At 40.9% G+C, this 27,930-nt stretch overlaps 3 protein-coding genes across 7 annotated transcripts; 2 read left to right on the forward strand and 1 right to left on the reverse strand.

Moving 5' to 3' along the window:
- Positions 1–274: 274 nt before the first annotated feature.
- LOC122867246 (guanine nucleotide-binding protein subunit alpha-13-like) lies at positions 275–12,257 on the forward strand. The gene is made up of 5 exons (XM_044177782.1): positions 275–1,015; positions 1,945–2,171; positions 5,810–5,860; positions 8,208–8,408; positions 9,837–12,257. The coding sequence occupies exons 1-5, from the start codon at positions 733–735 to the stop codon at positions 10,206–10,208; spliced, it is 1,134 nt and encodes a 377-aa protein (XP_044033717.1). The 5' UTR covers positions 275–732; the 3' UTR covers positions 10,209–12,257.
- A 666-nt stretch (positions 12,258–12,923) lies between these two features.
- si:dkey-21c1.4 (uncharacterized protein C17orf80 homolog) lies at positions 12,924–18,354 on the forward strand. The gene is made up of 5 exons (XM_044177788.1): positions 12,924–13,459; positions 14,135–15,238; positions 15,692–15,802; positions 16,471–16,587; positions 16,680–18,354. The coding sequence occupies exons 1-5, from the start codon at positions 13,450–13,452 to the stop codon at positions 16,706–16,708; spliced, it is 1,371 nt and encodes a 456-aa protein (XP_044033723.1). The 5' UTR covers positions 12,924–13,449; the 3' UTR covers positions 16,709–18,354.
- Positions 18,197–27,683, reverse strand: bicral (BICRA like chromatin remodeling complex associated protein). Of its 5 annotated transcripts, none has more exons than XM_044177785.1 (14): positions 26,136–27,426; positions 25,946–25,990; positions 25,174–25,227; positions 24,890–24,935; positions 24,453–24,501; positions 24,262–24,327; positions 22,613–23,911; positions 22,436–22,493; positions 22,294–22,334; positions 22,130–22,167; positions 21,855–22,000; positions 21,647–21,741; positions 21,453–21,555; positions 18,197–21,342 (listed from the first exon to the last, which is right to left on the reverse strand). In XM_044177785.1, the coding sequence occupies exons 4-14, from the start codon at positions 24,928–24,930 to the stop codon at positions 20,855–20,857; spliced, it is 2,424 nt and encodes an 807-aa protein (XP_044033720.1). In that variant the 5' UTR covers positions 24,931–24,935; positions 25,174–25,227; positions 25,946–25,990; positions 26,136–27,426; the 3' UTR covers positions 18,197–20,854. The 5 variants fall into 5 exon arrangements, with proteins under 5 accessions (XP_044033720.1, XP_044033719.1, XP_044033718.1 ...); XM_044177784.1 differs by having other exon boundaries at positions 25,946–26,022; XM_044177783.1 differs by lacking the exons at positions 25,946–25,990; positions 26,136–27,426 and adding an exon at positions 27,478–27,682.
- Between the last annotated feature and the right edge of the window lie 247 nt (positions 27,684–27,930).

The raw sequence follows: 27,930 nt of genomic DNA on the forward strand, positions 1-27,930 counted from the left end.
AAATATTAACAATTGTTCTGTGATTATCACTTCATAAATACTCCAAAGGCTCATAAAAAATGGCTACTCATAGAAAATCGAGGATTTTCCGTCTGCATTTCCCATTTTATTGCTCTTTTGTAACGCGTTCAAGTACAAGTACAAGTCGTCACATTTCCAACAGCCTTTGAAAGCAGCATACCTAAAGCGAGAGCGGGGAATCAACCAATCAGAGCGCGGCGTTTACCATCAGGCAAATCACGTTACGCAATTACCGAACTGAACCAGCAGAGGGCGACATGGTATCACCGGTGCGGCTATCAGTTAAGTCTAGCGTTCCGAAATATGTTTCAAAGTTAGCTAACTCAGAAATTTTAGATCGTCTTGTCAGTTAAAAACAGTACAGAGTGTGTAAATGTAGTTACACATGTCCACGAAACTGAGCGTTTTAGTTGTAAATTGTATAATTACGTCGTTAAGACCGATAATTACCTATATTCATGCTTCAACTGACATATTTCTTTATGACCTTCATATCGCTATATTTGTGTGTCAAGACATACGTAGCTAAGGATAAAATGTTATGTTTGTGTGAGTCAACAGGGCATATATTGCTAAGCATAAAGCAATAAAGATTAATGGTAAGCAGTCAGCAGCACTACTTCCTGAGTTTAGGGAAGGGGCTTGGTCCCGTGCCTGCGCCCGCGCCCCGCGAACGCGCATCAAATTAGCATCGATGAAGTTTGTGCGAACATGGCGGATTTCCTGCCGACCAGGTCCGTGTTAAAAGTTTGTCTACCCGTCTGCCTTTTGAACACCGGCGAGTCGGAACAGCTTCGAAAGTCCAAAGAGATCGACAGATGTCTCTCCCGGGAGAAAACGTACGTGAAACGGCTGGTGAAGATCCTGCTGCTCGGCGCTGGCGAGAGCGGCAAGTCGACTTTCCTCAAACAAATGCGGATCATCCACGGCCAGGACTTCGATCAGCAAGCCCGAGAGGACTTCAGAGCCACAATTTACAGCAATGTTATCAAAGGTAACCTCGCTGCTGACGGCAGGTACATTGGGAGAGGAAATAAGCCGTTTGGCTGCGACAGAAAGGCGTTTAAAATGGATGGGAAAGTTTCTACATCTGTTTGGCAGCGCTGTGTGAGAGGACATACATAAACAGTCTACATCTGCTGTCGGCACACCCATATGAACCGTGTTTCTACTGAAATCTCCGGGTTTTTTTTAACAGTTCATAGCCGTAATACATTTAACGTTTTAAATGTGTATCAAAGCCATACACAAGCCAGCAGTTTCAAATAGCCATGGCAAGTTTTGTTGCTCAACAGCTAACCTGGGGATGTAGCTAATGGAGAGTAAACCCACCAGTGCATTATGTTGTTAAGTGTTCCTGTTTGTCCACTCTTTGTATGCACAGGGAGTACACTGGCTAAATAACAGGGACTTGCAATACAATATAATTTAGTGTAAACAATACGACCTAAAAAGGCACAGTTAAATTAATTCCTCTCTGAGTGTCACAAAAAAGTATAAACTGTAATATATAAAGTATTACAAGCTTCACAAATATATTTATTTGCAAGGTCAGGTGTTGCCATGTGTGTCCAACCCCCTGTACTTATTTTTGTATTTTTTTTCACAGAAGCAGGTTCAAATTAATGCAAATCATAGGACAGCGTGGACACTTTTTAATCATTCCTCTTGTAGACATATCTGTGCAATAGGATTATGCTGAATTTGTAGCTGTGATGCCTTTTTAAAATGATCTTTTTTACACCCTGCTACATCACTGTGGTCAGGTAAAATAGGTTTGTAGGACACTGGTGTTGTGTTATATTTGGTATGCTGCTCTTCCAGTCTCTCTTCCACTTTGGGTTTCATTTGCATCTGGCCTGCTAGATTTTAAGTTACTGCCATTGGGCTTCTCTTACTCTGATCTTTTCACTTCCTCTCCAGGTGTACGTGTGTTGGTGGATGCCCGGGAGAAGCTGCACATCCCGTGGGGTGACCCGGATAACAAGCGGCATGGGGACAGCCTGATGGCGTTCGACACCCGGTCGGCTAAGATGGCCATCGGGCAGCTGGAGACAGCCGTCTTTCTGCGGTACATGCCCGCCATCAAAGCTCTGTGGGAGGACTCGGGTATACAGAACGCATACGACCGCCGCAGGGAGTTTCAGCTGGTAAGTGGATGTACACACACACACACACACACAGAGTACTGAAAGATAATGGTTTTTGTACCAGCTCCCACCGGATAAGAACATTTCTTCATGTGGCTCTGGTACACAACTCACCAAACCCAATATGAGTTATTTTGGTGTTTAGAGAGTTGAAAGATGGGTAAACTGCAGTGATAATGGAAAGTGAAACTAGCTTTCTTCTTAATTCATCCCCCCTTTCCTCTCTCCCTGTATCTCTTGCTCTGGCTCTCTCTCCGTTGAGCGGTCAGACATGTGATTGAGTCAGCTTCCTGTTTACACCTCTCCCCCTCCTTATGTCTTGGCTGTCAGCATGCACGTTTTTAACCTATTTTATACCTTCTATGGTTTTAACACACTGCTGTTTACAGCAGAATAAGAGCTGTGGTCGACACTACTTTCAGGTGTCCTTACTGGGATTTTTCTGTACTCTTGGTATTACTTTCACAACCTGCTGCGATTTTAAAAATCACTAATTGTGCTGCCTTGTGTTTGTTTAATTTTATGTGAGCAGTCAGGTCATGTGGTGAACTTTACACACTGTCCAGCAGTTGTGGAGCCCCCACTGAGGAGAGTAGGGGACACACTTCTCCAAGTTGCTTTCACTAATGAGACAAAAGCAGAAAATGAAAATGTTTCTGTGAGTTGCATAAGGCTGAACTGTTCTCAATGGCATTTTGTTAGCCTCTCACACACACTCAGCTTGCTGCCGTGAGCTGGTTGTGCAGACAGAAAGGGGAATGAGGGTGATCATAGCTGGAATGTTGATCTGTAGTTAAACAGCTTTATGCTTACAAACAGAGCCCTGGCTCTCCCACTCCCAGCGTTATTGGTGCACAAACACTTGCACCTCAAGTACAAGGACAAACACATAAACACACATTCTGTGTGCGTGTAGGGCTGCAACTAACCATTGTTTGCTCATATTTTGGTATGTAAAATGCCCCATAGGATTTCCCACAGCGCAAGTTGTCATCTTCAAATTGCTCTTTTAGTCGAACCAACAATACAGAACCCACAACTATTCAAATTACTATCATAGAAAACAAAAAAAGCAGCAAATCTTCACATTTTAAGAATTTTCGGTACTTAAACAAGTGAATTTTTGTCATTTTTGCTTCAAAAATGACTATTAATCGCTAATTAAAATAGTTTTGTGGTCAATATACATGTACTGTGCCCTCTAAATCTGTCATCTGGGATGACACTGATAATTTAAATTAGTGGAGAAACAATTTGTTGATTAGTTAATCGAAAGAAAAATTTATAGATATAATGATAATAAATCAATAATTTAGTAATTTACCAAGCGCAATTACCAAACATTTGAAACATGACGTATTTGTTATCTGTTTTGTTGCTGCTTCCAGCCTCTCAAATTAGCTGCTTTTCTCTGTTTTATATCATTATAGATTAAAAATCTTTGAAGACATCACCTTGAGCGCTAGAAAATTATGTGATATTTTATAGACTTTTGATTCGCTTTTATTCTGACATTAACAAGCTTGCATAGTTTGTTCTTTTGAGCTTATTCCTTATTTACAGTCAGTATATGCATAACACAGACACAGGACTACACCGATTACTGTACAGCTGAAGTGATTAGTCAATTAATTAGTTACTCAATCAACAGGAAATGATTTGGCAGATATTTTGGTAATCGTCATTTATTAAGCAAAAATGCAAAACATTTCATGGTCCCAGCTTCTCAAATGTGAGGATTTGCTGCTTTTCCTTGTCTGGAATTATAGTAAGCTGAATATTTTGGGGGTTTGGACATTTCCAACTATCAAGCTAGACCAAGCGATTGAATGATTAACCAAAAAACTCATCAGCAAATTAATCGATAATGAAAATAATCATTAGTTGCAGCCCTTCGTAGTGTACAAGACCTTGATATTAAATGTAAAACCTGAGGGCAGCATCAGTACAAAACATGAGCTCTCCTTTCAGACAGAAACACATGAAAACCAGATGCAGCAGCTGAAGAGTTGTTTTGGGAGCTGTTTAAATTTTCCCAGCTCTTGTTAGCTAATTTGTTTTTCTGCCAGCAGATTCAGCCCATTGTGACCATGCCCTTTACGTATTTGCATCACAAATCACACGTGCCTTCTGGCTTGCCTGTAATTATCATTAAAAGCACATGTGCAGACTGAAATGCTTTGTGTAGTACAAAGTTCACAGATTCGGCCATAAACACTTTCTCTCTCTTCTCACCTGAGATCGTTTTTTTTTTTATCAATGTAGCAACACATACTGATAAGTAACCAAAAACACAGTTTTTCTGCTTAAATCTTAGTGTCATTTGGCTAAAACTCAAATATCATGCTCACATTATGTAATGTTATGTTTCAGTTTTTCTTATACAGCACACTCATAAACTGCAGGCGTTGTCATGCTTTATACTGAACAGGAAGAGCTCGGAGTGATTGCTCTTCTTGTTTCTCTTCTCCTTTTGTTATCTGACTGATTTTTGACGATTTCAAAACCACCAGTCCCCTCAGATTTGAGCTCCTTTACTTGAGCAAAGCCAGAATTAAAATCGGCTTCACATTAAGGTAGCTCTTCTTTCTTTGGCTCTAGCGTAGCGCCACGCCATTCTTCCCCTCCCTTGTGTAATGTTAGCCTCGCACACACTTCCCACGTGCGCACACATACTGTATACATACACACAGGTTTTTCAGGTCAGGTTAGTTTTTTAAAAGATCAAAAGGTTAAGAACATAAGCTTCTGGGGGGGTGGATGGTACGTGGCACTAACACTCAGAAATACAACCCAAACAATCACTACTACTGATAAAATTTAAATTTTATAGCAAGGACCTTTTGGTGTTTACTGTCATTGATGCAAAATACATGCAAAACGATCCCCTGAAAAAGGTGTGGTGTGTGACAGTAGAGACACTGTGGGTCACAGGAAAATCTCTTTCGCTTTTTGCAGTCAGTTTTTGGTTTATGTCGAGTACAAGACACACAGAGATAAAGGAATGCATCGCAGTCTTGGCAGCCTCATGTTTGGGCTTGCACTAATTGCACATGAACAGCGTCAGAACAGTCTAGAAAAAAAAACACCCCTACGCACACACAGACAGACAGAGAGAGAGAGACCTAGCCACACTTCTGTATACATCAAAGACTTACACGTCTACTGCAGTACCAAATACTTTGCATCCTGCTTCAGCTACTCAGAGCAGACTCAGCTCTCAGGCGATACACAATTTTGGTAGCGAAAACAAACAGATTACCTGTGTGTGTGTGTGTGTGTGTGTGTGTGTGTGTGTGTGTGTGTATTACTCATGTTGTGGGGACATAAAACAGTCACATTGTGGGGAATCACCTTCCTTTTGGGGACAAATTGCAAGTCTCCATAACGTAAATCATTCAATTTTAGGTTAAGGTTTAAGTTTAGGTTTAGATTAGGGTAAGGGTTAAGGTCAGGCAAGTAGTGGTTAGGGTAAGTCTACAGGAAGTGTGTGTGTGTGTGTGTGTGTATTCTACTGAATGCAATAATAGCAGTTAGAACATGTGTAATGCATGCAAACTGTACTGTTGTTGATTAAAATGACCGAATCTAATAAATTGTGTAGAATTAACAGAAATTCCTCCTCTGTCCTGTTGCAGGGTGAGTCAGTGAAGTATTTCTTGGATAATCTGGATAAGCTTGGTGAGCCGGTAAGTTGTTTCTGCCTGCACTGATTGTTATAATCAGACGTGTACATGTTATAGTTAATATTGCAACATGTCTAGACAATTTAAGGTTAGCTGACAAGCAGCTAAGATGGTTGTTCACCAAAGATAATGCTGACCTTTTGGCAAAGAAGCTCCTGTTAGCTGCCCACTTTGCCATGAGAAAACTGGTTTCACCCCATTCTTGTTGGTACAAGTACATAGTAACTCAGTAGATATTATACCAGGGTATCTGCAGGTCTTGAAAAATATTAAAAAGCATTGAATTCAGTTTCCTCAAAATGATGATGATAAATAATTAGAGGCCATATCGTCCCCGCTGGTTTTCTTCATAATGTCGTCCTTAGGCTGTGGAAAAAGGTATTAAATTGCATTCTGTGGTCTTTAAAAGTCTTAAATTGAACCCTGCAGAAACCCTCAGAATTTATTTTAAAAGAGAAGATATTTTCTTTGATTTTCCTCAAATGCCCAATATCCACCTTCTTTTGAAGAATCATTTCATTATCAATTTTTCCAACAAATATACAACAACCAAATAAATAAAAGCCTACCTTTCATCCTTTTATACCACTACATTTATATTTAAGCATGACTCAGTTCATTCCATTCATGAGAAGATTCCCAACATCTTAAGATTAAAAAAAAAAAGGTTTGGTTTACGTCTCAAAAGTGTATATTACATTTTAAAGTAACTTTGCTTGTAATATATAAATATACACGTCTATAAATGTATACCCTTTTGCTCTCACGTTAAGATCCAGAGGATTTGAGGGGAATATTTACAAACTAACTAACTAACTCTTTACTTTAACTCCCGCCCACCCATTTAGCATTTACACTCAGTGGCCACTTTATTAGGTACACCTGTACAATCTCATGAACTCCAATAGAACAGCTCTGCCATAAATTCTACCTTAATGAAGTTTATAATGTTCAGTATTTGTTGACATTGTTGGAAATGTGTAAATCCAGTTATACTGAGGTCATAGTTAAAGGTGGTATTGTACTGAACTACATTGTATTGAGAGGTGTTTCTAATTTTTTATCCTTCCTTTTTACATACATGAGGTGGTCAGAATATTAGGAACACCTCTGAATATAATGCAGCTCAGTTCGACACCACCACTAACTATGACCTCGATGCTAAAACATATAATTGAATTAACACGTCTATGACAGTTTCAAAATTACCTGAACATTACAGGAATCATAAAAGTAGAAATTTTGACACAACAGTTATATTAGATTGCATTAAATTGTAGAGTATATAATAAAGTGGTCACTGAATGTATAAGCAGTATAAAAACGTTTAATAATTATAACACTATAATGTAGTTATAAGCAGAAATAATTACGTTAAGTGTTTATTAATTTACAGTATTTAACAACAATTATAACTTCTCCTAAGAAGACATTTTATATTCCTACAACTGTTTCACTATATTTTCATTATCTGTTTATACACCAGCCTCCACTTATAGGTTCCCACAGGAGTTATAGTTGTTGACAAATACATTAATAAACACTTATATCTACTTACAACTACATTATAGTGTAATTATAGCCATTTATTATATGGTTATATACTGCTTATAAATGCTAAACTAAAGCGTCAAGACTATTGTATTATATATTAGATGTATTTATTTTAACAGGAATCCATCCAGTCGTCCTGAAGCAGCCATAACTTGTGTTAATTGTTTGTGCCTGAGCCTCAACATCAGCTTTCCGCCAATCCTCAGCAGAAATTTCCTCATTTGCATCCAACTTCTAAACTTCCTGTTTAGACTCTAAGGTTTCACAGATATGAGCCAGTTGTAAACTAATGATGTTGAACCTCTACCAGTGCAATTTAAAAACATTTTTTTTTTCAAGATGAAAGTGGAGGGCCCCTCCACATTTGCAAATATTTAAAAAAAGTCTTTCCTTGTAATATTATACTTTCCTGTGATTTCCTCAACTCTCATAAATGTGTCGTCTATATATAGAGCATAAACTTTTTCAAGCCCTTTCCTTGACGATGATTGAAAGCCTACATCAAATGTTCCTGGTTTGAATGAAATATGGCCACAAATTGGACTAAAATATGATAAAATGTTACCTATATTCATGTATTTCTTTACCCAATATCCATCTTATAGTATAAATAAGGTTTGTACAAAAGATTACCTGAGGAATAATATATTTTTCTTGGTATTGTTTCTTTCCTTCTTTGTCTACAAGCTCAATTTCTGTCTTCATCTTGTGATTGTTGATATATTGTGTTTTTTGGCATATTCATCTTCTGTACGTGTAGATATTCATTCATTGTGTCTTTCCGTCTGTCCTCCAGAATTATCTTCCCACTCAACAGGACATTCTGCTGGCCCGTAAACCTACCAAGGGCATCCACGAGTATGATTTCGAGATCAAGAACGTTCCCTTCAAGATGGTGGACGTGGGAGGGCAGCGGTCGGAGCGGAGGCGCTGGTTTGAGTGTTTCGACTCAGTCACTTCCATCCTCTTTCTCGTCTCCTCCTCTGAATACGACCAGGTGAAAACATGCTCTCCGTGGCATCTCATTTCCTCTTGCACACAAGCGAACACACACACACTTGTAATAGTCTGATAAGTGGAGCATTAATCAGTTTGTTCTAGCAGATAATGTTTGGTGACTTTCTGATAAGTCGTCATTGCTGTGTCTATATACGCACTTTTATTCTGTGGAGTTGTTGTAATTTATCAACAAATAACGCTGTCTGCACATTTGCAGGTTGTGCTCTATGGTACCATTAAAAGTTTTTTATTACAAAGAGAGATACCATTACAGAAATCTTAGCTATTTAAATGGAAATAGCTCACTGGCCATAAGTCTGATTCAGTATCTTACATATCGTCTTTTAAGTAGGAGAGTAACTGTTGCAGGTTTGGGGTCATGGTTCAGTACGTTCCCAGGAAACATAAGAAATGCTCACAGGATAACATTTTTGTCATTTATTTAAAAAAAAAAAAATGTATACATTAAATGTGTGCTCTTTTTTACAAGGATGGACCCATACTTGATTTTTGGGAGTGATACTCATAACAATATTTGAAAGTTTAAAAAATCTGATAACGATATATCAGCCAATGTACTTTTTTTACATAAACTAACATTTTTTTGATAGGATTCCTTAAATTTGGTTATTATGTAAGATTTTTTCAGTTGAAAAATCAACTTGTCAGTGCTCTCTGGTTGGCAAACTTTGTAATGGCGACACTGTTCCTAAATTACCTTAAACATATCTTTGGCATTTCTGTACTGCAATGTCTTGTTATTTATCAGCCGACATATACACCAATACGGATATATCTCTGATAATCGACCCGGCCGATGTATCAGTTGGGCTCTAGAAGGACCAATATAGCACTTTCAGCAATCCCATATTCTGTACTGTAGAGTATGGTTACATGTCCGCAGCAGTAAACACTTCTGTGACATTGGTTTCTATTGCGTTGGAACTGTTTGAATCTGCAGTCAGAGGCTGCTGGAATGCTGTGGTTTGCCTTGTTCCAGTAATAGATAAACTTGGGTGATGGCTTAGCATATTTGATGTGTTTCCAGAGACATACCCAACTTCACTTGACCAATGTTGGCACAACTCACACTTCAGGATTTATATTGTGCACGTGCTAAGACATAGACCAAATTAGACTTGGTTCACGGGGAGTACAGAATCAAAAAAAGTTATGTACCAAACTGAATATCCTGTACCAAACGGTTTGGATACTCATACTGACACCCCTATTTTATAGAAAGGCCAACAAGATCGGACAGGATGTATCATGCAGAATTGAGCTATAGTTGGCACTAATTACTAGGGCTCCATTTATTTCTGCCTACAACAATTTTTATTACTACTTTAATTACATCTAGTACAATAACAACAGTACTAGTCCTATCAGTAGTAATTGTACTTAATCCCTCCATTGTCTTTAACAGGTGCTAATGGAGGACAGGCTGACCAACCGGCTGCGTGAATCGCTCAACATCTTCGAGACCATCGTCAACAACCGCGTCTTTGTCAACGTTTCGATCATCCTCTTCCTCAACAAGACGGACCTGCTGGAGGAGAAGGTGAAGAGCGTTCCGCTCAAGGACTACTTTCCTGAATACACCGGGCAGGAGCACAGCCTGCCGGACATCCAGGCGTTCATGGTGGAGTGCTTCCGGGCCAAGAGACGCGATACCACCCAGAAGCCCCTGTACCACCACTTCACCACGGCCATCAACACGGAGAACATCAGGCTGGTGTTCCGGGACGTCAAGGACACCATCCTCCATGACAACCTCAAACAGCTCATGCTCCAATGACCCCTGTCAACCTGTGAAAATAGAGGACCTGAATGGGGACAAACCACCCCCTAGCTCCTGATGAGGACTTGGGAGAGACCAGCCTCAGAAGAATCCGATAGCCGTCAGCATTGTTCTTCAGCCGTTTTTATATTAGTTTTTACTCTCCTCTTTGAAGAGTTGGCCTTCTTGTTTGGTAGGGGAACGAGTCAGTAGGACAGACTGTCTGTGGTTATAAAGAAAGACAAGCAGGCAGATTGGATGTTGGATAACATCTGATCTTGGCTGCTTCGCTTTGAGACACTCTCCTCTGGCCTGAGCACTGCCTTACAGCACAAGACTCGCCGGGGCTTTTCAACTCACAAGGCGCAGATGCCAGTGCCTGGCTGTGGAAACCAGCAAAACTTTTTACAAACCGGGCATATGGTCTCTAAACCAGATATACAACTTGCCAAGCAACACATACAGGAATGGTGAAATAAGTACTTTTAACATGTAAGCAAATGAGTTAGATGGTCAATATGCACCAAGATCAGCTGTGCAAGAGTTGATTTGCCAGTTTGTGTCCAAGCACTGAATTAATTTAGTCCAAAATCACTCCATTATTTCTGTTGCACTCTCCAGTGCTGCTTTGTGAACGTTGTTTCGAAGCCCCTGTAGTGTATAAAAGGGTTTGTCAACTTGCTGATGATCTGGAGACTACACAATTGTCCTTTTTCTTCCTCATAATGCAGCACCGTTCCTCCCTCTTCCCGTCCTAGTCATAACTTTTTCACGGTTCGAGATCAGCAGGTTGAAAGTGCTGACACAGAGCCAATTTTGCCGTGAAAAGGACCAGTTCATTGATGGTGAAAGCTCTCTGAACGGTTAAATATTTGGTGTAGAAAATGGCTCTAGCATTGGCACCTTGTCTGTGGAAAAATGTTAGAAAGGGGCACAACGGTGAGACTGAACCTACAATACCTTTCCATATAATGTCTTAAGGAGACCTAATCACTGTTTAAATCCTGCATTTGTGCCTGTGTCTCTGTAGAATTAAAGTTAATCTTAGCTGTCTTAAGCAGATAATTAAGAAGTTTCCATGCAAGTTGCCCTATATTTTTGGTTGTTTAGAGGTCAAATTTAGCTTCATTGGCACATTAGGCAGATGTGCCAGCAAGTGAACATGCAGTCCGCTGTTTTCTCAGGGTTGAATCAAAACCGGCATTATAGCTGATGTCATTGTTGGTGAACTAACTGAATAATCTAATCTTTATCTGGGTGGCAGAGCAGTGAAACTCAGACAGGCCTCAGTACAGTTAGCTGGGTAGTGTTTGGTACTGTATCCTCCTGGCTTTGACCCCTGAACTTTGACCCAGATCCCCCTCTCTCTCTTTGTTTTCATCTCTGATTAGATGCCTTGAAAAGGGACAGACCTCCCCCCGTTTGCCTGAATGATGAATGTCTGTTAATAGATGTACAGAGATTTGCTCTAGATTGTCTGTCTGAATATACTGTAACCGGCATTGTTACAGCACTGTAACCGATATTGTGTTTTCACAATATCGTGCTGTTTAGGAGTTCCCTTTTAAAATACATTTTGAATTTGTAGGAAAGAAAATGTGGACCAAAAAAAGCTACTGCAGTTCAATACTTTTGTCAGCGACTGTATTCTGTAGGGGGCCAATCTTTGTTAGAGGACAACTTCCAGGCACTGTTAAAATCTGTGTTTCTCTGCCAAATCACCCCATGCTTTCTTGGGACTGTTAACATTGACAGTCTGTAGTTTTTCTCCAAAAATAAAGCTCCTCTGAGCTTTAGTTTGCTTCTAGTTCTGGCTTTGTACATACTGTAATCTGTTGCCATGTAAATAATATTCAGGTTTATCTCTGTATATGTAAATGGTTGTAGAAATGGCGTATGTTTTTCCATTCTGAATGTGTTTCAAATCACTGCTTTTTCCAATGAAGATGACCTTTTGATGTAGATGTATTTTTGTGTAATTTCTTCCATCACCTTTTTGAAATTATTTCCTGTGCCAAGTGTCATGCCACTCTAACCCTACCAATAAAATACACTTTTCTAATGAAAGTAGGCCCTTCTCTCTTTATTATACACATTACTAAATATATATTTTGCTTGAAATACATTTTGCTAAATATGCTAAGAGATATGTTACAAAATTAACAACCAAAATTAGTATTTCTACATTACAAGTACACTTAAACTAAATATTCTTTGGATACATTTTCAAATATAAGTTGACAGTTAAATATACAGAGGTTTTAAATGAATGCTGAAAATATAAATGCATACGAGGTATGCTCCTCTCAGAAATCTGCTTCTTTCAATAAAATACAGATCTATTTCTTTGTATTTTGATGCACATATTAGTGTCCTCTTGGAGATAATTTAAAGTCAAACATGGTTCCTGGCATACTATTTGACAGAGATACTACTTGTTTCCTAAAACATTATGACAACTGAGCAACTCCATCTGCTGAGAAAGACCATGACATGTGGCTAAAAGCTTGACAAACATCAAGTAAGTGGATCTTGTGCTGAGATTTTTTTTGGTCAAACGAATGGGCTAGTATTCTCCTCTCAGCATTTCCGAGAAACAGTTTCACATGCGTAACGAAACCGTTTTTTTTTTTTTTTTAATGAATTGAATGTCTTGTTCTGCCAAATTATATCGTGAACACTACTGTGGACAAATCAAAAACCCTCTGACAGAAACATCAAACGCTTTAGTGGGAATTTTGAGTGACTACCTCTCTATGATTTAGTGGTATGTTCGGGGATTTACACGAAGGCGGAAGCAGGCAGAAGTGAATCATCTCAATTTATGACGTAAGCAGGAAGTCGACGCGCCACACCCACTGAACAGATCACTACATGATCATACACGTCTTTGATTAACTGTATCAGGCTGCCCCGTTATAACCCATCTCTTAGCAATCCAGTTTTAAAATATGCCGCTAAATTATACAGCAATCATTTAAAGCAAATGTTGCTACATTTGTAGTCATTTACACTCAGGCTCCTAATGCGCTACCCAAAGGGTCTTTCCTCGCACAGTGACAGTTACGACAATGTGAAAACGTGTCAAACTAAAAGTCTAAACCTTCTCTGCTAAAAGTATTTCGAAGTGACACCACCACTGCGTAATAATGTGATAAATCATGTCACTTTGCATCATTGTTGCCGCTGCCATAACTTCCCTGTTCAAAATTTGGGAACATGGTTCACCCTGATTGGCTGTTTTACAGACGCGTGCAAAATGAGCTCTGGTAAGTGTCACAAAATTGTTTTGTCATTAATAAAAGGAGACATCACGTGACCTAATCGCAACCAATATTATACGTGTTTATTTATATTGAGACTTACTGCACTGCTGAATGATGCAATACAGTGGGAGCTGCTGTAGAAAAGGCAAATCCTTCTAGGAGCACTTTTGACAAGGTGACACGGTCAGCCCCCACAGCAAAGAAAATGTGCCTCATGCAATAAATTATACAAACCGTACACTTCCTTTTAATCATATATTGGCCGATATTTAGTATTTTACAGTATCATAAGCGCATACATATTTAGAGCTAGTCGATCAACAGAAACTTAATCAGAAACTATTTTTTATAGTTTATTTATTGTTTCAGTCATTTTTCAAGCAAAAATACTGGTTCCAGCTCCTCAAATGTGCAGTTTTGATGCTTTTCTTTGCCATATGTATGATAGTAAACTGAATATCTTTAAGTTTTAGACTGCATTTTCACTATTTTCTCATGTTTAATTGGAAAAACAGTCGATTAATCAAAAAAAAAACGATTAGGTTAATCGATTTAGTAAATAATTTAATAAAGTTTCATCCCTATACATATTGACCACATCTAAACATAGAAGTGTTAGTGCCAGACTGTACTGGTTTTAACAGGAGAACTGCTCTGTCACTGTTTTTTCCCCCACAGAGGTGTGCCCATTCTGCGGGAAAACTTACAAAAGGTTGAAGAGTCACCTGCCACATTGCAAGGCAGCAGCCAGCTCCAAAACACCTCCAACCAAACATGATGTCACGGTGAATCAGACAACATCATCTTCTCAGCTGGCCACAGCAGCCTCATCCGAACCAACAGCAAAGGGGGGAAAGTCCACACAGATGCTGTCAGTGACTGCAAGTCCACAATCAAAGAAGAGTAAAAAGGTGTCTGTGGTATCACCAGCACCACCGCAGTCATCATCACCAGCAACATCTTCGTCACAGTCATTGTCCCTGAGTTCTGCATCACTTCCACCAACAACTAAGAAGAAGAAACAGAAGCTGTCTGAACAAATCAAGACAACCAACATTCCCTCCTCTAACACAATTTCCCTCATCTCCTCCCCATCGCTATCTCTGTCTCCCGCCATCTCTAAGCCCAAAAAGAAGAGTCTGCGTGCTTTGATAGAAGCTGCAAAGTCGAAACAGGTTTCTAGACCCAGTGTAAGAGACGACTCCTGGGTGGACAGCGAGGGGGAAATTGAGGATTTATCTGTGAATAAGATGCTCTTGAAATCAGGAAGTGGTCACCAGGCCAGGATTACCCTCCAGGATGTTAAAGCCACACTAGGCCGAGCTAACGCCGCACGTCAGTCCAGCAGGAAAAGCATCCTGAGCCAGATTGAAACTACTGATAATCTAAGCAGCAAAATCAGACCTGGTACTAGTCTCACACCAGTTCCAAAGTCTCAACAAGCATCTTTAACCCCCCTTCGACATGATGTTTCTCCTCAGTCTGAACTAACCTCCCCTGCAACTCCCCTTCTTTCTGGCCATGTATCGTCCCAGGTGAGCCAAGCCACGTCCCCGCCACATACAGTCAGCATGAATGAGGGGCTGAAGGTGGGCCGTCACATGACCGGACTCCGCACATTATCACCATCACTCCCCCAGTTTTCCAGCCCGCATCTTTTCCCTCTCGCACCACAAACTCTGCCGGCGAGGGTGGAGACACTGAGAGCTGCTGATGGGTTGACGATGGAGAAGTTGCAGCTTGAGGTCAGGAAACAAAACACTGCTGATAATGGAACTAAAGGTCAGTATTTGACAGTAAAAAGCAGGGAAGGGTATCGAACCTCAAAACTTTTGTCTGAAAACTACCAAAAGCTGGTCAAGCTTGTAGTCTTGTTTACTTATTCTTTGCTTTCAGTTTCTGATTTAAATGGTAATTTTGCTTACTGTGGACCTACTTCATTTAGGCAAAGTTCTTGTTTGCCTGACTGTGTCTAGACAACATCTAACATTTAAGAATTTAGGCGCCTTTAGTTAGATAGTAAAAAGGGTTTTGTAGAAAAACATGTTTGTATTCCTCAAAGTGAGGTATTGAAAAAGCATCGTTTTGGTATCGGTAGTGATATTCAGGTATTGTATCGGCACTAGTATAGGAAAAATACAATACCCAGCCCTAGTGAAATGAAAGAGGATGTGTTTTGAGTGTGTATTTATCTGTGTCAGTGCATTAATTCTTTATGGATGTCATGAATTGTAGGTGCTCTGACACAGCGGAGTCTTGGACAGGTGAGACTGAGGGAGTTGCCTGAGTGGCTGGCCTGCAAAACTCCCAGCCATCCAAGAGATGTAGTGGAAATGGTGCAAAGAGGTGAATGTCACACACATCTCACACAAATACAAATATATGTATTACTCACAAAACACAGCAGTATGCCTAGGTACTGTTTTTTTCTGTGTGATTATATGCTTTTAAAGCAATCGTCCAACGTTTTGGGAAATGAGTTAGACAAGAAAATTGATTCCACTCTTGTGCCTGTCTGTTAAATATGAAGCTACAGCTATCAGCCGATTAGCTTAGCTTAGCATAAAGACTGGAAACAGCTAGCCTGGCTCCATCTAAAGGTAACAAAATCCACCTGCCAGCACCTCTAAAGCTCACACATATACATCTTGTTTGTTTAATCCGTAAAAACGAAGTGTAAAAATTACAATTTGTGATCTTGATGATGGCAAAGCTCCAGCTGTCCCTCAAGGACATAATCAGGCACAACACTCGCTCACTTGTAAAACCGCATCTTTTTTACACTTCGGTTTTTGTAAGGATTTAACAAATGACATATAACGTGTTAATCAGTGAGCTTTAGAGGTGCTGGTAGGTGGATTTTGTTACCTATGGACAGAGCTAGGCTAGCTGTTTCCCCCGTGTTTCCAGTCCTTGTGCTATGCTAAGCTAAGCTAACCGGCTGCTGGCTGTAGCCGTGAGAGTGGACGATTTCACATGTATCTTTTTCCTCTCCTCTTCTGTGCTTCCATCAGGCTGGCAGTGGTATTACAAGAGGTATATTGATGTGAAGAAAGGTGGTGTAGGTGGACTGGGCATGTTGTTAGCAGGATACTGTGTACTCAGCTACATCTGGAGCTACCCTCATATAAGTAAGTGTGTGGATTACTCTCAGTGTTGCTTTATGTAATGGGCTACATAGATTTGGAGAAAACTGGGCATGTTGATGGCTGTTTTTTTCCAGAGCGTGATCGCTGGAGGAAGTACCACTAAGGCCAAGGGAAGATGTTTGGACAAGCGTGACTCCGTATGAGGAAACAGCAGCTTTGGCAGAAGGAGGGTTCAGGACTTCTAGGAATCTATTCTGTTAATAATATATAATTAATCCAGATCCAAACATTTCCACAGGATTTATGTCTGATTAATGAAATTGCTACTGGTTTCTTGTCAACATGATAGCTCTCCCTGTCAGCCCATTCTGTTTTCTTCTCCAGGATTGGTGATCAAATAAGTCAACAATTCAAAGCAAAAGTTCAACATTTTGTTAAATATGCTTATTTGTTTTAGAGTTGGATGCGAAGATCAATATGACTCATGCCTGTCAGTTAAATATGAAGCTACAGTCAGCAGCTGGTTAGCTTAGCTTAGCATAAGGGGAAACAGCTAGCCTGGCTCTGTCAAATGGTGACAAAATCCACCTACCAGCACCTTTTAAAACTCACCAATTAACACCTTATATCTCGTTTGTTTAATTTGCACAAAAACTGAGGTGAAAAAATGACATTTTCTCTTTTTGCGGGGATACCACGACCAGTAACTTCCTGGAGTCTCTGCTCAGAGCCAGGAAATAGTCCTTGACACATAGCCCCAGTAAAACGGCAAACTGTTGTTTTTACACTTACGTTTTTGTACAGATTAATGAGCTTTAGAGGAGCAGGTAGGCAGATTTTGTTACCATTTTACAGAGCCAGGCTAGCTGTTTGCCCTGTTTCCAGTCTTTGCTGCTGGCTGTAGCCTCATATTTAATGAACAGAAATGAGTCGCCAGAAAGTAAATAAGCAAATTTCCCAAAATGTCGAACTATTCCTATAACAACTGGAAGACTTGTGATCCTGATACCAGTAGTTTCATTCTCAACTGTTTGCCCCTACATGGGCATCTAAAATGAAAGCACCTCACTGTGGCCTGTATAAATTGCCTTGTTATATTTTCTAATTATTTATTTACTTATCTATGTTTATCTTATTTGGTTTGCTTTGTATCTTATTTTAGTTTGGGAAGGGAAAGAGAACTACTAAAAATTGTTTTATTGAGATTATTTGGTCATCAGAGGCCATTTGTTACAGTCCCACTGTGTCCCCCTGGGGCTCCACTAGGTGTCATTGTTGTGTTGTGTTACCAAAACCAGAGGGGCTGGGCAGTTAAATGTTTGCTATGCAGAGTTTTCTTAGCTCCTTTGTGCAAAGGCATTGGTGCTGAGGTCCATGAGTGGATTAAAGGGAACCAACAGATTTTTAACTTGATAAAATCTTACTCTGGCAGCCCAGATGTAGAGAAACATGAAATTCATGTTCTGACATCAGTATCTGTGAAAAGATCATATCTGTGCAGCAGAGGGTTACAAATCTGTTTTTCGTTTGCAAATGCTTCCCCTGTCACACGATGTTATTATGCATGCTTAGTCCATCAGTGCCAGTATGTGAACACTCGCAGAATAGTAATAGAGGGACGCTGGAGAGGTTCTCAGCTGGACTGGACCAGTTTTGTTATTGTATTCAAAATGAATTTATTGTTGACTCTCTTTGCTGCCGTAGTGAACACACATTAGCTACAAATGAAGAAATGACAGTATTTTATAACGTTGTTTTCCTGACACCGCTTCTTAGCCAACACATTAAAAAATAATTTCCATTTTCTCATGTTTTTGTTGTTTTTTTACATTCGTCTTTTTTCTCCATACAAAAATTATAAATATTTTGTGTTTCACTTTTCATTTTTATACAAAACCACAAACTATACAAATCAACTCAGACAAAACAGTGAAAATGGAAGCAGAAAAACACAATCTCTGCACTGAAAATGGGGGAGAAAAAGCACAGTATGTTCCTACCAGACCCTCAGACACTGATATGCATCAAGATAACAATGTTTCACCAACACTGAACAAGTCCCTACTTTGTGCAAGTCTAAACTAACTTTCTTGTGGATATAAGTGCTATAGAGGCACAAAGTCTTGCAGCAACCACTTGAAGGAGCAAATAAATCTCAATTGACTCTTACATATCATTAGAGATTTGCTTTCAAAGCAGAGAGCCCAGTTTTCTCGGTGTGCACTGGTAGATATATAAGAGGTCTATAGGCAGAGATACAGACAGGCAGGCTGCGATAGCCACTGGCACTCAAACACAAAATCTATCACCCCATATAAAAGGCCTTCTGTCTGCTCCTGTAGCCTACTGGCAAGCATATTTCACAGACATGTATTTAGGAGAAAGGTGTCACTATCCAGAATCAACCCCAGGAGCATTTAACACATTTAACCTAAGCTTTGGTCCTGTGTTGGGTTTAGCAGAAATCCCCCTCTCACTTATACCACAGTGCAGATTTCTGTAGATTTATTTGCAAAAATGTCATTCCAAAAACAGAAATACATGGTACTGTATATTTAGGATTCATTCTTCATCATCATGAAATATCACAGTTAAGTTTTGGTTCTAAAAACTAAATGAAAACTCAACAGAACCAGAACACAGTGGGAGCCCAAGTCATTTTAAGGGCACAGCTTCAGAGGAAACACTACAGCTTTACATTACAGTCACAGGGCTGTTGTCACCAGCACAAAGACATAAAGATCTGACAGTGATTCTGGACAAGACCACACTCTCTCCTATTTTGAATTTTGGTTGCGCTGCTGAGAGTGAGATGAGAGGAAATGTGAGAAATGCTTGAAAAGAAACCTTGGAAAGTGAGAAAAACATCCTGGGGGACTGAGCGAACATTTAAGAATAAAGTCAAGAGTATGGCAATCAAACAACCGAACTACATGAAAACATAGTCACTGACCAGTGTGTATGTATGCAGATTAACACACACTAATAGACATGTCAAGGAAGTAAAGCATGGATAGATATGATCAATATATCGTTATACTGTATGCAGAAGGCAGACAAATATACGTACAATCAATGACCCTCCAGGGTCATTTAAACTAATGACGATATTGTCATGTTCACAAAGCCGGGAACACATCACAACAAACAAAAACAGACATCTTTTTAAATGTCATTTCTAAAAAATGAGGAAATAAAAATCTAAATAAAAAAGATAAACATATTGTAATGTATCTTCCTCAATCTGAGGACTGAGCTCCCCTGACACAAACACACTGTGAAATGATAAAAGTGGTTGAGATCGAGATTTATCTTGTGTCTGTGTCGGGGCTTGCATACCTTTAAGGTACAAAAGAAAAATGCCAAAGAAAATGTGACTTAAGCACAAGAAAAAAAGCATTGCTGAGTACAGTAACACTACTATCTATGTCTATGTGACTAGTTTGACTGGTTTCTAGTGTGATTAAGAGGTTATCCTTGTTGCAGGCAGCTGAAAGCAGGCGAATAGATTTTGGTTCAGTTCCAAATGTTCACATTCTGTTTAGCCTAGCATACACTGTATATCGACAAGAGCCTCATATTCATATAGTTCCTGAAATAAGCAACAGTATGTTTAGTGCAATTTGTCCTCTGAACCATGAATCTACTTAACACATTGTACTAAAGCATGTGTGTGTGTGTGCACTGTGCATGTTTATAATGCAGGAAGGAACTGAGTCAATGGATATTTTTTGACTAGAGCTTCTTCATGTAAACACTTCAAAATAAAAACCTACAATTAGGCACAGAGTCATCATTTTGTCCCTCCTCCTCATCCCTGTTTTTCAGCATAGGTAGTGGGGGTAATCAACTGGCACAAAATATTAATGACGTGTGTGTGTGTGTGTGTGTGTGTGTGTGAAGAGAGGGGCACTCTTATATTCAGGCTACTGAACCTACCTTTTTTTTTAAAAATGTTAAAACAAACAAAACAGGACATTTTCCATCCATTAGTCCATTGCATTGCACACATTCCCGGATCTTTATAGGTAATAAGTGCCTGCATTCACCTGGCACCTTGACAGAGTCTCTGACTCCTATGTCATGCCTCAAAAAACCCCAAAAATAAACTAAAAGAACTAAATACATGCTACATGGCCAGAGATGGTATCATAAAGATAATAGACCTGAAAGAAGAGTTAACCTCTCTTCACACAGGGGGAGAACACAACAAATATTATAACAGGAGAGTTTGACAAAAACATTTTTACACACACACACAAAATAAGTCGAAACCATACATTATTAGGGATAATATGGAGCATCAGTCTTAACATTCCAAGATGCTGTTGACTGCCGCCTCTAGAGCAGAGTCTGTTTCGGGGTGAGGGGGTGAGGTGAGTTGAGGGAGGTACTGGGGCTGGGTCGGGCGGGAGGACAGGTGGTGAGACACCTGGTAGTGCATCTGTCCTCCTGACGTTGCTGAAAAAGGTGAGGGGTTACCTTGGGGATAACTGTTGGCAGCGGTGAGGCTGTTGTTGCTGGCGCTGCTGGGCCCGTAGTGTTGCTGGGATCTCTTCAGTTCCAGGACGCTCTTGTTTTCTAACTGTGGAGGGTGGAGTCTATCTGCTGCACCTGGTCCTTCAGCCCCACCCCCTCCCGGGTCTCCATACCCGTGCTGGGAGTCTGTCCTGTATGGTGGCTCCGTAGAGCCTCTGTCTGACTGATTCCAACTACAGCTGGACAACGGCTGAGAGGGGAGGGGATCTTGGAAAAGTTTGGATTTCATCCCACAACAGAAGTCTTCCATAAAGCTGTCTATAAAACAGACAGAGAAGAGAGGAAGAGTTAAATAAAACCTTTTTGAGAGAAAATGATTTGCTTCAAATGGCTTCACTTTACTTTTTTTTTTTTTTTTTTTTTTTTACCTGGATCCACTAGTACCATGCGTTTGTCTTGTGTCAGGTTGCTGCGCTCCTCTTGGTTGAAGGTCCTGTCAATCATCACCATTTCTGATGACGGACTGGAACGCTGCAGGGAAGGGAAAGGCAACCTGTTAGTCCTGTGCATGTCTTAACATGCAACACGTGTATGTAAACCATTTGCTCGTGCGTGTGCCTACCTCAGCTTCCACCATTAGTAGCCGTCTGTATTTGTTTACCATGGCATGGGTCCTCTTCAGCACCTGAGTTGCAACTACCTCAAATTCTTCATCCACTGTAAACAAAACGACACAAAACTCTATTTGGATAAAGGTGCTTTAATTCTGAAAACACAATTTTACTTTTGCAAATACAGGAATAAACATGCTTTTTCATTCGTGGCTGTACCCTGTGAGAACTCATCCCAGCTGGGTGGAGCCCCCTGGAACACGTGGTAAGGGAGGAGTCTTTGCAGTGCATCGTCGATTGAAGTGAATCGACGCCGATCTGGGGTCTGAACTCCAGCATGATCCATCCTCAACTGTTGTAAAATCCTATAGAGATGACAGGAAAAACAGACCTTCAATGGCTGAATGACAAGCTATACAAACACAAGACAATGCTTGACAAATAAAATATTGAAGAAAATATCTAAATAATACCCAGTAGGTCAAAAAACTCACATTCCTCCTTTTGTAAGTGGCAGAAGGGCAGGTCTCTTCTATAAATAAAGAGAATGTGTACATACCAAAGTTGTCATAATACCTCCAATATCATTAGCATAAGCCACTTTAAATATACACCGACATGAGTGCAAAGCAAATGAGGTGCAGAATGAGTGATATACCTGAGAGTTTAGCATTGAATCTTGAGTCATGGACGTCACGGCTAAGAGAGATTGGACAAAGAAAAAAGCAACCTCATTAGGTCAAAGTGCGGCAGACACATTTAAATACATCATTGACAAATTATTCATCAGCTTTTGTTACCATGGATGCTGCTGAGCTGCACCTGTCTGTCCTGTTTGAGGGCAGGTGATGAAGAATTCTGAAAAGTCAAAATTAAAGTAATATCAATCAGATAACAGTTTTCAGAAAAGAGACACAAATGCGAGAGCAAAACAGGGTGAAAATGAATGAAATACCACTAGTAACTTGTGATTATACCTGTCTGTAGTCTTGCTGTTCCTGTGTCACAGTACCAGGTAAAGGGGACAGAGAAGTGCAATTCTGAGTCTGAGTCACTAGAAGGCGCTGAACAGGTCCAGCCGACACTTGGCCTTGACCGCTGATCCCCGCCGTCGCTGGGCCAACCAGAGTCAGCCGCCCAGGGGCACACGATGTCTGCAAAGGGGCAGAGCTCGCACAAGAAACTCCGGTCCATGTTTGAGTTACACCCCCTCCAACCTGACTCCCACCAACTACTCCCTGATTCAAAATTAGCTGGCCTCCTGGTGGTGCAGTGAAGTTTTGCCCCGCAACAATCTGCACTGCATTCTGACTGGTAATTAGGGCATTTGAGTTGGGGTCAGCGGGGCCATTGTGGATGGTGCTGGCCGGAGTGAGCGCCAAAGAGCTGGGCAGCAAGAACTGTCCAGGTGGCATATTTGTCTGGGCCTGGGCCTGGGCCTGGACCTGTGCTTGTTGCTGCTCCAGGTGCGGCTGCACTGCTATGGAGCCATTGGCTGTGTACTGTCCCCCAGGAGTGGCAGTGTTAGCGTTAACTACATTAGCCATAGTGGTGGGAGCGGGCTGAAGACCAAGACTGTATACAGTCTGAGCCGCAGCTTGAAGGGGTTTAGGCTGGATAGGTCTGACAAGAGTCTGGGTCCCTCCCGGGCCTCTCTGGATGATGATGTTTTGAAGGGGGATGTTTTTGAAAGGTACACCGACTTGGCCTACCTGCCCTTGGGTAGGGGCAAATACCTGCCCCCCTGTTGTGGTCCCTCCTGCAGCTACAGGCGCCCCCTGCCTCAGCACAATCTGAGGAGATCTCTCCAGGCTGCTCAGAGTCATCACACCACCACCGGCCCCGAACGAGCCCAACACCTGGATGTGCTGGGAGGAGCCATTGGGCAGCTGGGACACCCCTTGCAGGAACTGGCCTGCGGGGAACGCAGCTGTCGCCGTGGTTACCACACCCACTCCCCCTCCATAACCTCCAGAAACCAGCTGGGATTGAAAGGGAACAGGAGCCTGCACTAGAGTGGGAGCGGGCTGGGAGTCTAGTAAGGCCTCCTGGGCCAACGTCTGCTCCGTGATGTCGGCCTCCATGAGAGACTTCTGTAGGATGTCAAAGGGCTGGTCCTCTCCCCCGAGATCCACCCCTCCAGGGGAGGTCTCCGGCCCCAATTCATCCTCGATAAATGAAAGGCTGCTGGAGAGCTGAAGGCCTGCCCCTGCTGAATCCTCGCCGAATTCACCCATTGAAGAAGAGCCATCTTTGAGGCCAGTGTTGGAGCCAGTCTAAATGAAGCATGTAGAGAAAATGAACAGAGAGCGGAAAACTGTTTGCATGTGAACTGCATGTAAGTCCACTTTCCCTGTAGGTCTGTCTCCGTAATCATCCGTAATGCTTAGGACCAACTGGGTTCACATATTAAGATATTTGTTCACTAACAACTTTCTTTGGTGCTGAATAGATCATCTCCATACAAAGCAATTCATAACAATGCCGTTACTACTCAAATCTCACTAAAAGCCTGAGAAAACGCTCTCTGTTAAGACCCTAATCCATCACCAGTATCTAAATCTCTAATCATAGACAAAAATCTGCTTTTGTTATGTTGGATCAAGGTAATCACAGGTACACTCACCGTGTCACTAGCAAAGAAGGATCCATCCGACCCATAAGCTGCATTTGTTACATCATCCTCCTCAATCTGCAAAACCAAACAGACAGAGTTTAAAGGAGAATGGGTGGACTCCCTTTCTTTATGCGTTAAAGTGAAGTAACTATTCAGACAAACGTTGTAAGGACTGTGAATACATTCTGAAAATCACTCACAGACTTGCTGTTGCTGCCATGGAGATAGTCATTCAGTGCATCCACATCGCTGAAAAGGGTACAGAAGAGATTTTTAGGTGAGTTGAGCAAACCTAAAATGGGTCTAATATAACATACATTTCTTTTCACTTGTGTGGTTTAAAAATGTGCTAAACTCGCCCAAAGTCAAGTGATTGAAAATACTTTATAATAAATCTCTTGTGAATGGGCCATTAGATTATCAGCTTCCCTTATACAACAAAACAGCAAAAAAATGCATTTAGAGATATATGTGGCTTTGATTTCAAAGAGAAGTAGTAATATTGCCTAACTATTTAAGCAAACTGTAAACATGTGTGGCCCTACTGTGAACTGCCTAGTGAAGACAAATGTCAGTGCATCCATCCATTAATGGTATGTCTACAACGTAAATACCAGTTTTATAAAGGGGGTTTTACCCTAAAATATCCAGAAGATGGCGATCGTCCTCATCATCCATGACACCTGAAAGAGTATGGAGGAATATGGGGATAGAATAAAGCAGGTGAAGAGATGGCAGAAGTCTGGTATTAACTAGATAATTCATGTTTTGTAATGGACCAATGGCTAAGATCTTCATTAATCATGATAATAAACCCTCATTTGATCACTTGTTTGTGTTTTTATTCCGAGGTAGGAGTGTATGAGCTGTAAAGGCTTAACGTGTGTATTATTATGTTAGTAGTAAGGACTTCTCACTCACAGATTTCCAGCAGGAAGCATGGATTCAGTCATTTAACACCCTGGGCTTCCTGGGCTGCAGGGTGAGAAACTGCATTTAGTAAGATTACAAAATTATACGTGTGAGTTACAGGGTGTGGAAGTGTTGGAGAGTGAGGTAAGTGAGATGATCGGTGTGGGAAATGGGAAATGGGGGGTAGAGAGGAAGAGGGGGACAGATATGTTATTCAGTGCTGTGGGAGATCTATATATAAGTAAAGGGCAGGATGGCCCTTATGCCCTCCTACAGATGTTTGTCTGACACACAAACTCCCACCCATTACCTCTGCTGTCCCACATTGGCTGTCTTTCAATTCTGCACAGAGTGCATTTGACTGTAAATAACTCCACCCTGCTCCATTTATACCTTGAATAGTTGTTTCTACATTCAAAGAGGTGTTGGCTTTATGTTGTGTCAGCCAGCACAAGTATGCAGCTATCTTGGTGCTACATAATAAAAGGGGAACAAAAACAAGCCAGGCACACTCATTTGACACAGCAGGGTAATGGAGTATTTGGATATTTATCAAGTTACTTTGTCTATTTTAATGTAACAGTTGTATTTAAACAATATGGAGCACATGGTGAGATAATATAGGTCAGAAAATCAAAATTCCTTTAGTCACTAATCCAGCATTTGAATAAATGCTCTTTAAATTATAGGTTGTTTTGTACTGTGTTAAAGTCAGGGAGAAATGTAGGCTGTGTTCCTGAGTCTATGCAAAACAACTGCAATGCTACAAAATGGCTGTTACCATGACATTGGATGTCTTTACAGCGGAGCCACGTTCAGCCTCCATCTTTGGTTCAGGGGGAACAAAGAACGACAGAGCTGCTGAACAAAACAGGCAGCTTGAACTGACTGCAATATGACTTCTAAATACCAAGAAACCTGCTAAAGCAAATTATAAAACAGAATATTGAGGTATTTGTTAATACCCATACCAAATAGACTACATTTTCATAAGAGGGGATAGGCTACAGCAGGGAGTGGGCTCCTTTGTCCTTCCTGAGTGGACACAGTGTTACAAAAATGAGAGAGGAAGCAATGTCGACCCTTCCAAACAAAAAAACGGAAACCAAACGATTAACACAGTGACATTTTATTTCACAAGAAGCTCCATATGTGGACTGTAATGTGTAAAATAAATAACAAAATGACACATTTCTCTCAGTAATTCAACAGAATCATTAAACCACCAGAAACTCAACCGTTAATTCCAAAAATGTAACGTTAACTGTTATCAGTTGATATTCAACTAAAATTCAAACGTTAGCTAGATTAAAAAAAAAGAACAAGGCACAGCTGAAAACCAGCCTTTGTAGTTGCTCAAACGCACTGGATTTGCAGATGTATCGCCATTTTTGATCAGGGTTGTCAAAAGAAAGCCACCCTTTTCGAAAAGTTTGAACATTTAATATAATTTAGAGCTCAAATTCAGTCTCCGAAATCCGCCCTAGCATGCATGCTTCGACGCAAACCAAGCTAGTCCCTGCTGTAGTCCTGCTACTGGTGCTGTACGGTTGCTTTAGTAAGCCAGCTAATGTAACGTTACAGCGTACAAGTTTTATTTCCAAAAATAGACTGAATCGACAGAAAGATAATCGCATTCAAGCTGCACAAAAACGCCCGTCGTCCAGCCCGTGGCTGGTCGTCGCTGACGTGATCTTTCTTTCTCTGTTGGGGAGGCTTTCATTTGTCCTCTATGTGGCTCATCTGCCAGCTTGAAAAACGTCACATTTGTCTCGATATGTCGAACCGACGCGTTTCAGTCAGGGGATTCAGCACCAGCCCGTGTTCTGGTCGGGTAGCTCTCCGGACTGGACGCCCCGCAACATTTTAACGATAAACATCGGCCTGTTCTGGTTAGCTAGCCGCGGTGGCGACGACGGCTCTTTTGAAAACGTCGGCTAGAATTCGTCGAAAAAGCTACGGGACTAAACCGTGTCGAGCCATACACATTAATCCCGATTAGCAAAACATAAAGACGACTCAAAGAGGCAAACCCTTTTACTCCTGTCTCACTCCTCTTGAAACCCAATATCTCCATTTGGCAACTTTTAATTTGCTCCCCCCCTCCTTCTCCTCCTCCTCCTTCTCCTTCTCCTTCTCCTTCTCCCTCTCCCACTCATATATTTTTCTCACTGTCCCTGTTCTGTCTCGGATAGATTTTTCTCTCCGCTCAAACTCTCTTCCCTCCCTGAAGGAAGGGAGGAAGGAGGTTGTGTGTGTTTTTTCCTTGAAATTTTTATCACAAAATTATAATACACTCAAAGGGAAACTCACCGTCATGAAAAAGCAGTGCCTTGTCAACGGGGTTTCCTCGCCATCACCGCACGGGTTGTTGGGGTAGTGCACAGAACAAGGCAAATCATCAGCCCACAAGGGCATCATACGACTGTATGAATTTGAATGGGAAATATACAAACAACGACAAGTCATTAATTAAAAACACGTTTTTATATTAATATGAATTAGAATTGCACGTTTCACTACCCTCATGAATAGCAGATAAATGTTATTAGACTTAATCATTACCAACGGTAGAGGGCGGGCCTCTGATGTGTGTGCCACACCTTGACGTTGCTCAGGTATGACCATAGTTACTGTATACATGAAAGTGCTACCTAGTTACCTACTAATCCACAGATTGCATATTATACGATAATCAAAAGTTTAAATTAATACAGTACTCAATTTGTTGTTGTGTTGTTGTGCAGATTTGGCTTAAATCCCACT

This window comes from Siniperca chuatsi, linkage group LG20 (assembly GCF_020085105.1).
Source record: "Siniperca chuatsi isolate FFG_IHB_CAS linkage group LG20, ASM2008510v1, whole genome shotgun sequence".
Lineage (NCBI taxonomy): Eukaryota > Metazoa > Chordata > Actinopteri > Centrarchiformes > Sinipercidae > Siniperca > Siniperca chuatsi.

Coding starts and splice junctions, on each gene's coding strand:
- LOC122867246 (XM_044177782.1), top strand. CDS start 733: ATGGCGGATTTCCTGCCGACCAGGTCCGTGTTAAAAGTTTGTCTACCC. Junction 2,172..5,809: donor GCCGCAGGGAGTTTCAGCTG/GTAAGTGGATGT, acceptor GTCCTGTTGCAG/GGTGAGTCAGTGAAGTATTT. Junction 8,409..9,836: donor CCTCCTCTGAATACGACCAG/GTGAAAACATGC, acceptor TGTCTTTAACAG/GTGCTAATGGAGGACAGGCT.
- si:dkey-21c1.4 (XM_044177788.1), top strand. Junction 15,239..15,691: donor TGCTGATAATGGAACTAAAG/GTCAGTATTTGA, acceptor CATGAATTGTAG/GTGCTCTGACACAGCGGAGT. Junction 15,803..16,470: donor AGTGGAAATGGTGCAAAGAG/GTGAATGTCACA, acceptor TGCTTCCATCAG/GCTGGCAGTGGTATTACAAG.
- bicral (XM_044177787.1), bottom strand. CDS start 24,930: ATGGATGATGAGGACGATCGCCATCTTCTGGATATTTTAGG. Junction 24,502..24,889: donor CATCTTCTGGATATTTTAGG/GTAAAACCCCCT, acceptor TACCCTTTTCAG/CGATGTGGATGCACTGAATG. Junction 21,742..21,854: donor CTGGGATGAGTTCTCACAGG/GTACAGCCACGA, acceptor TTTTGTTTACAG/TGGATGAAGAATTTGAGGTA.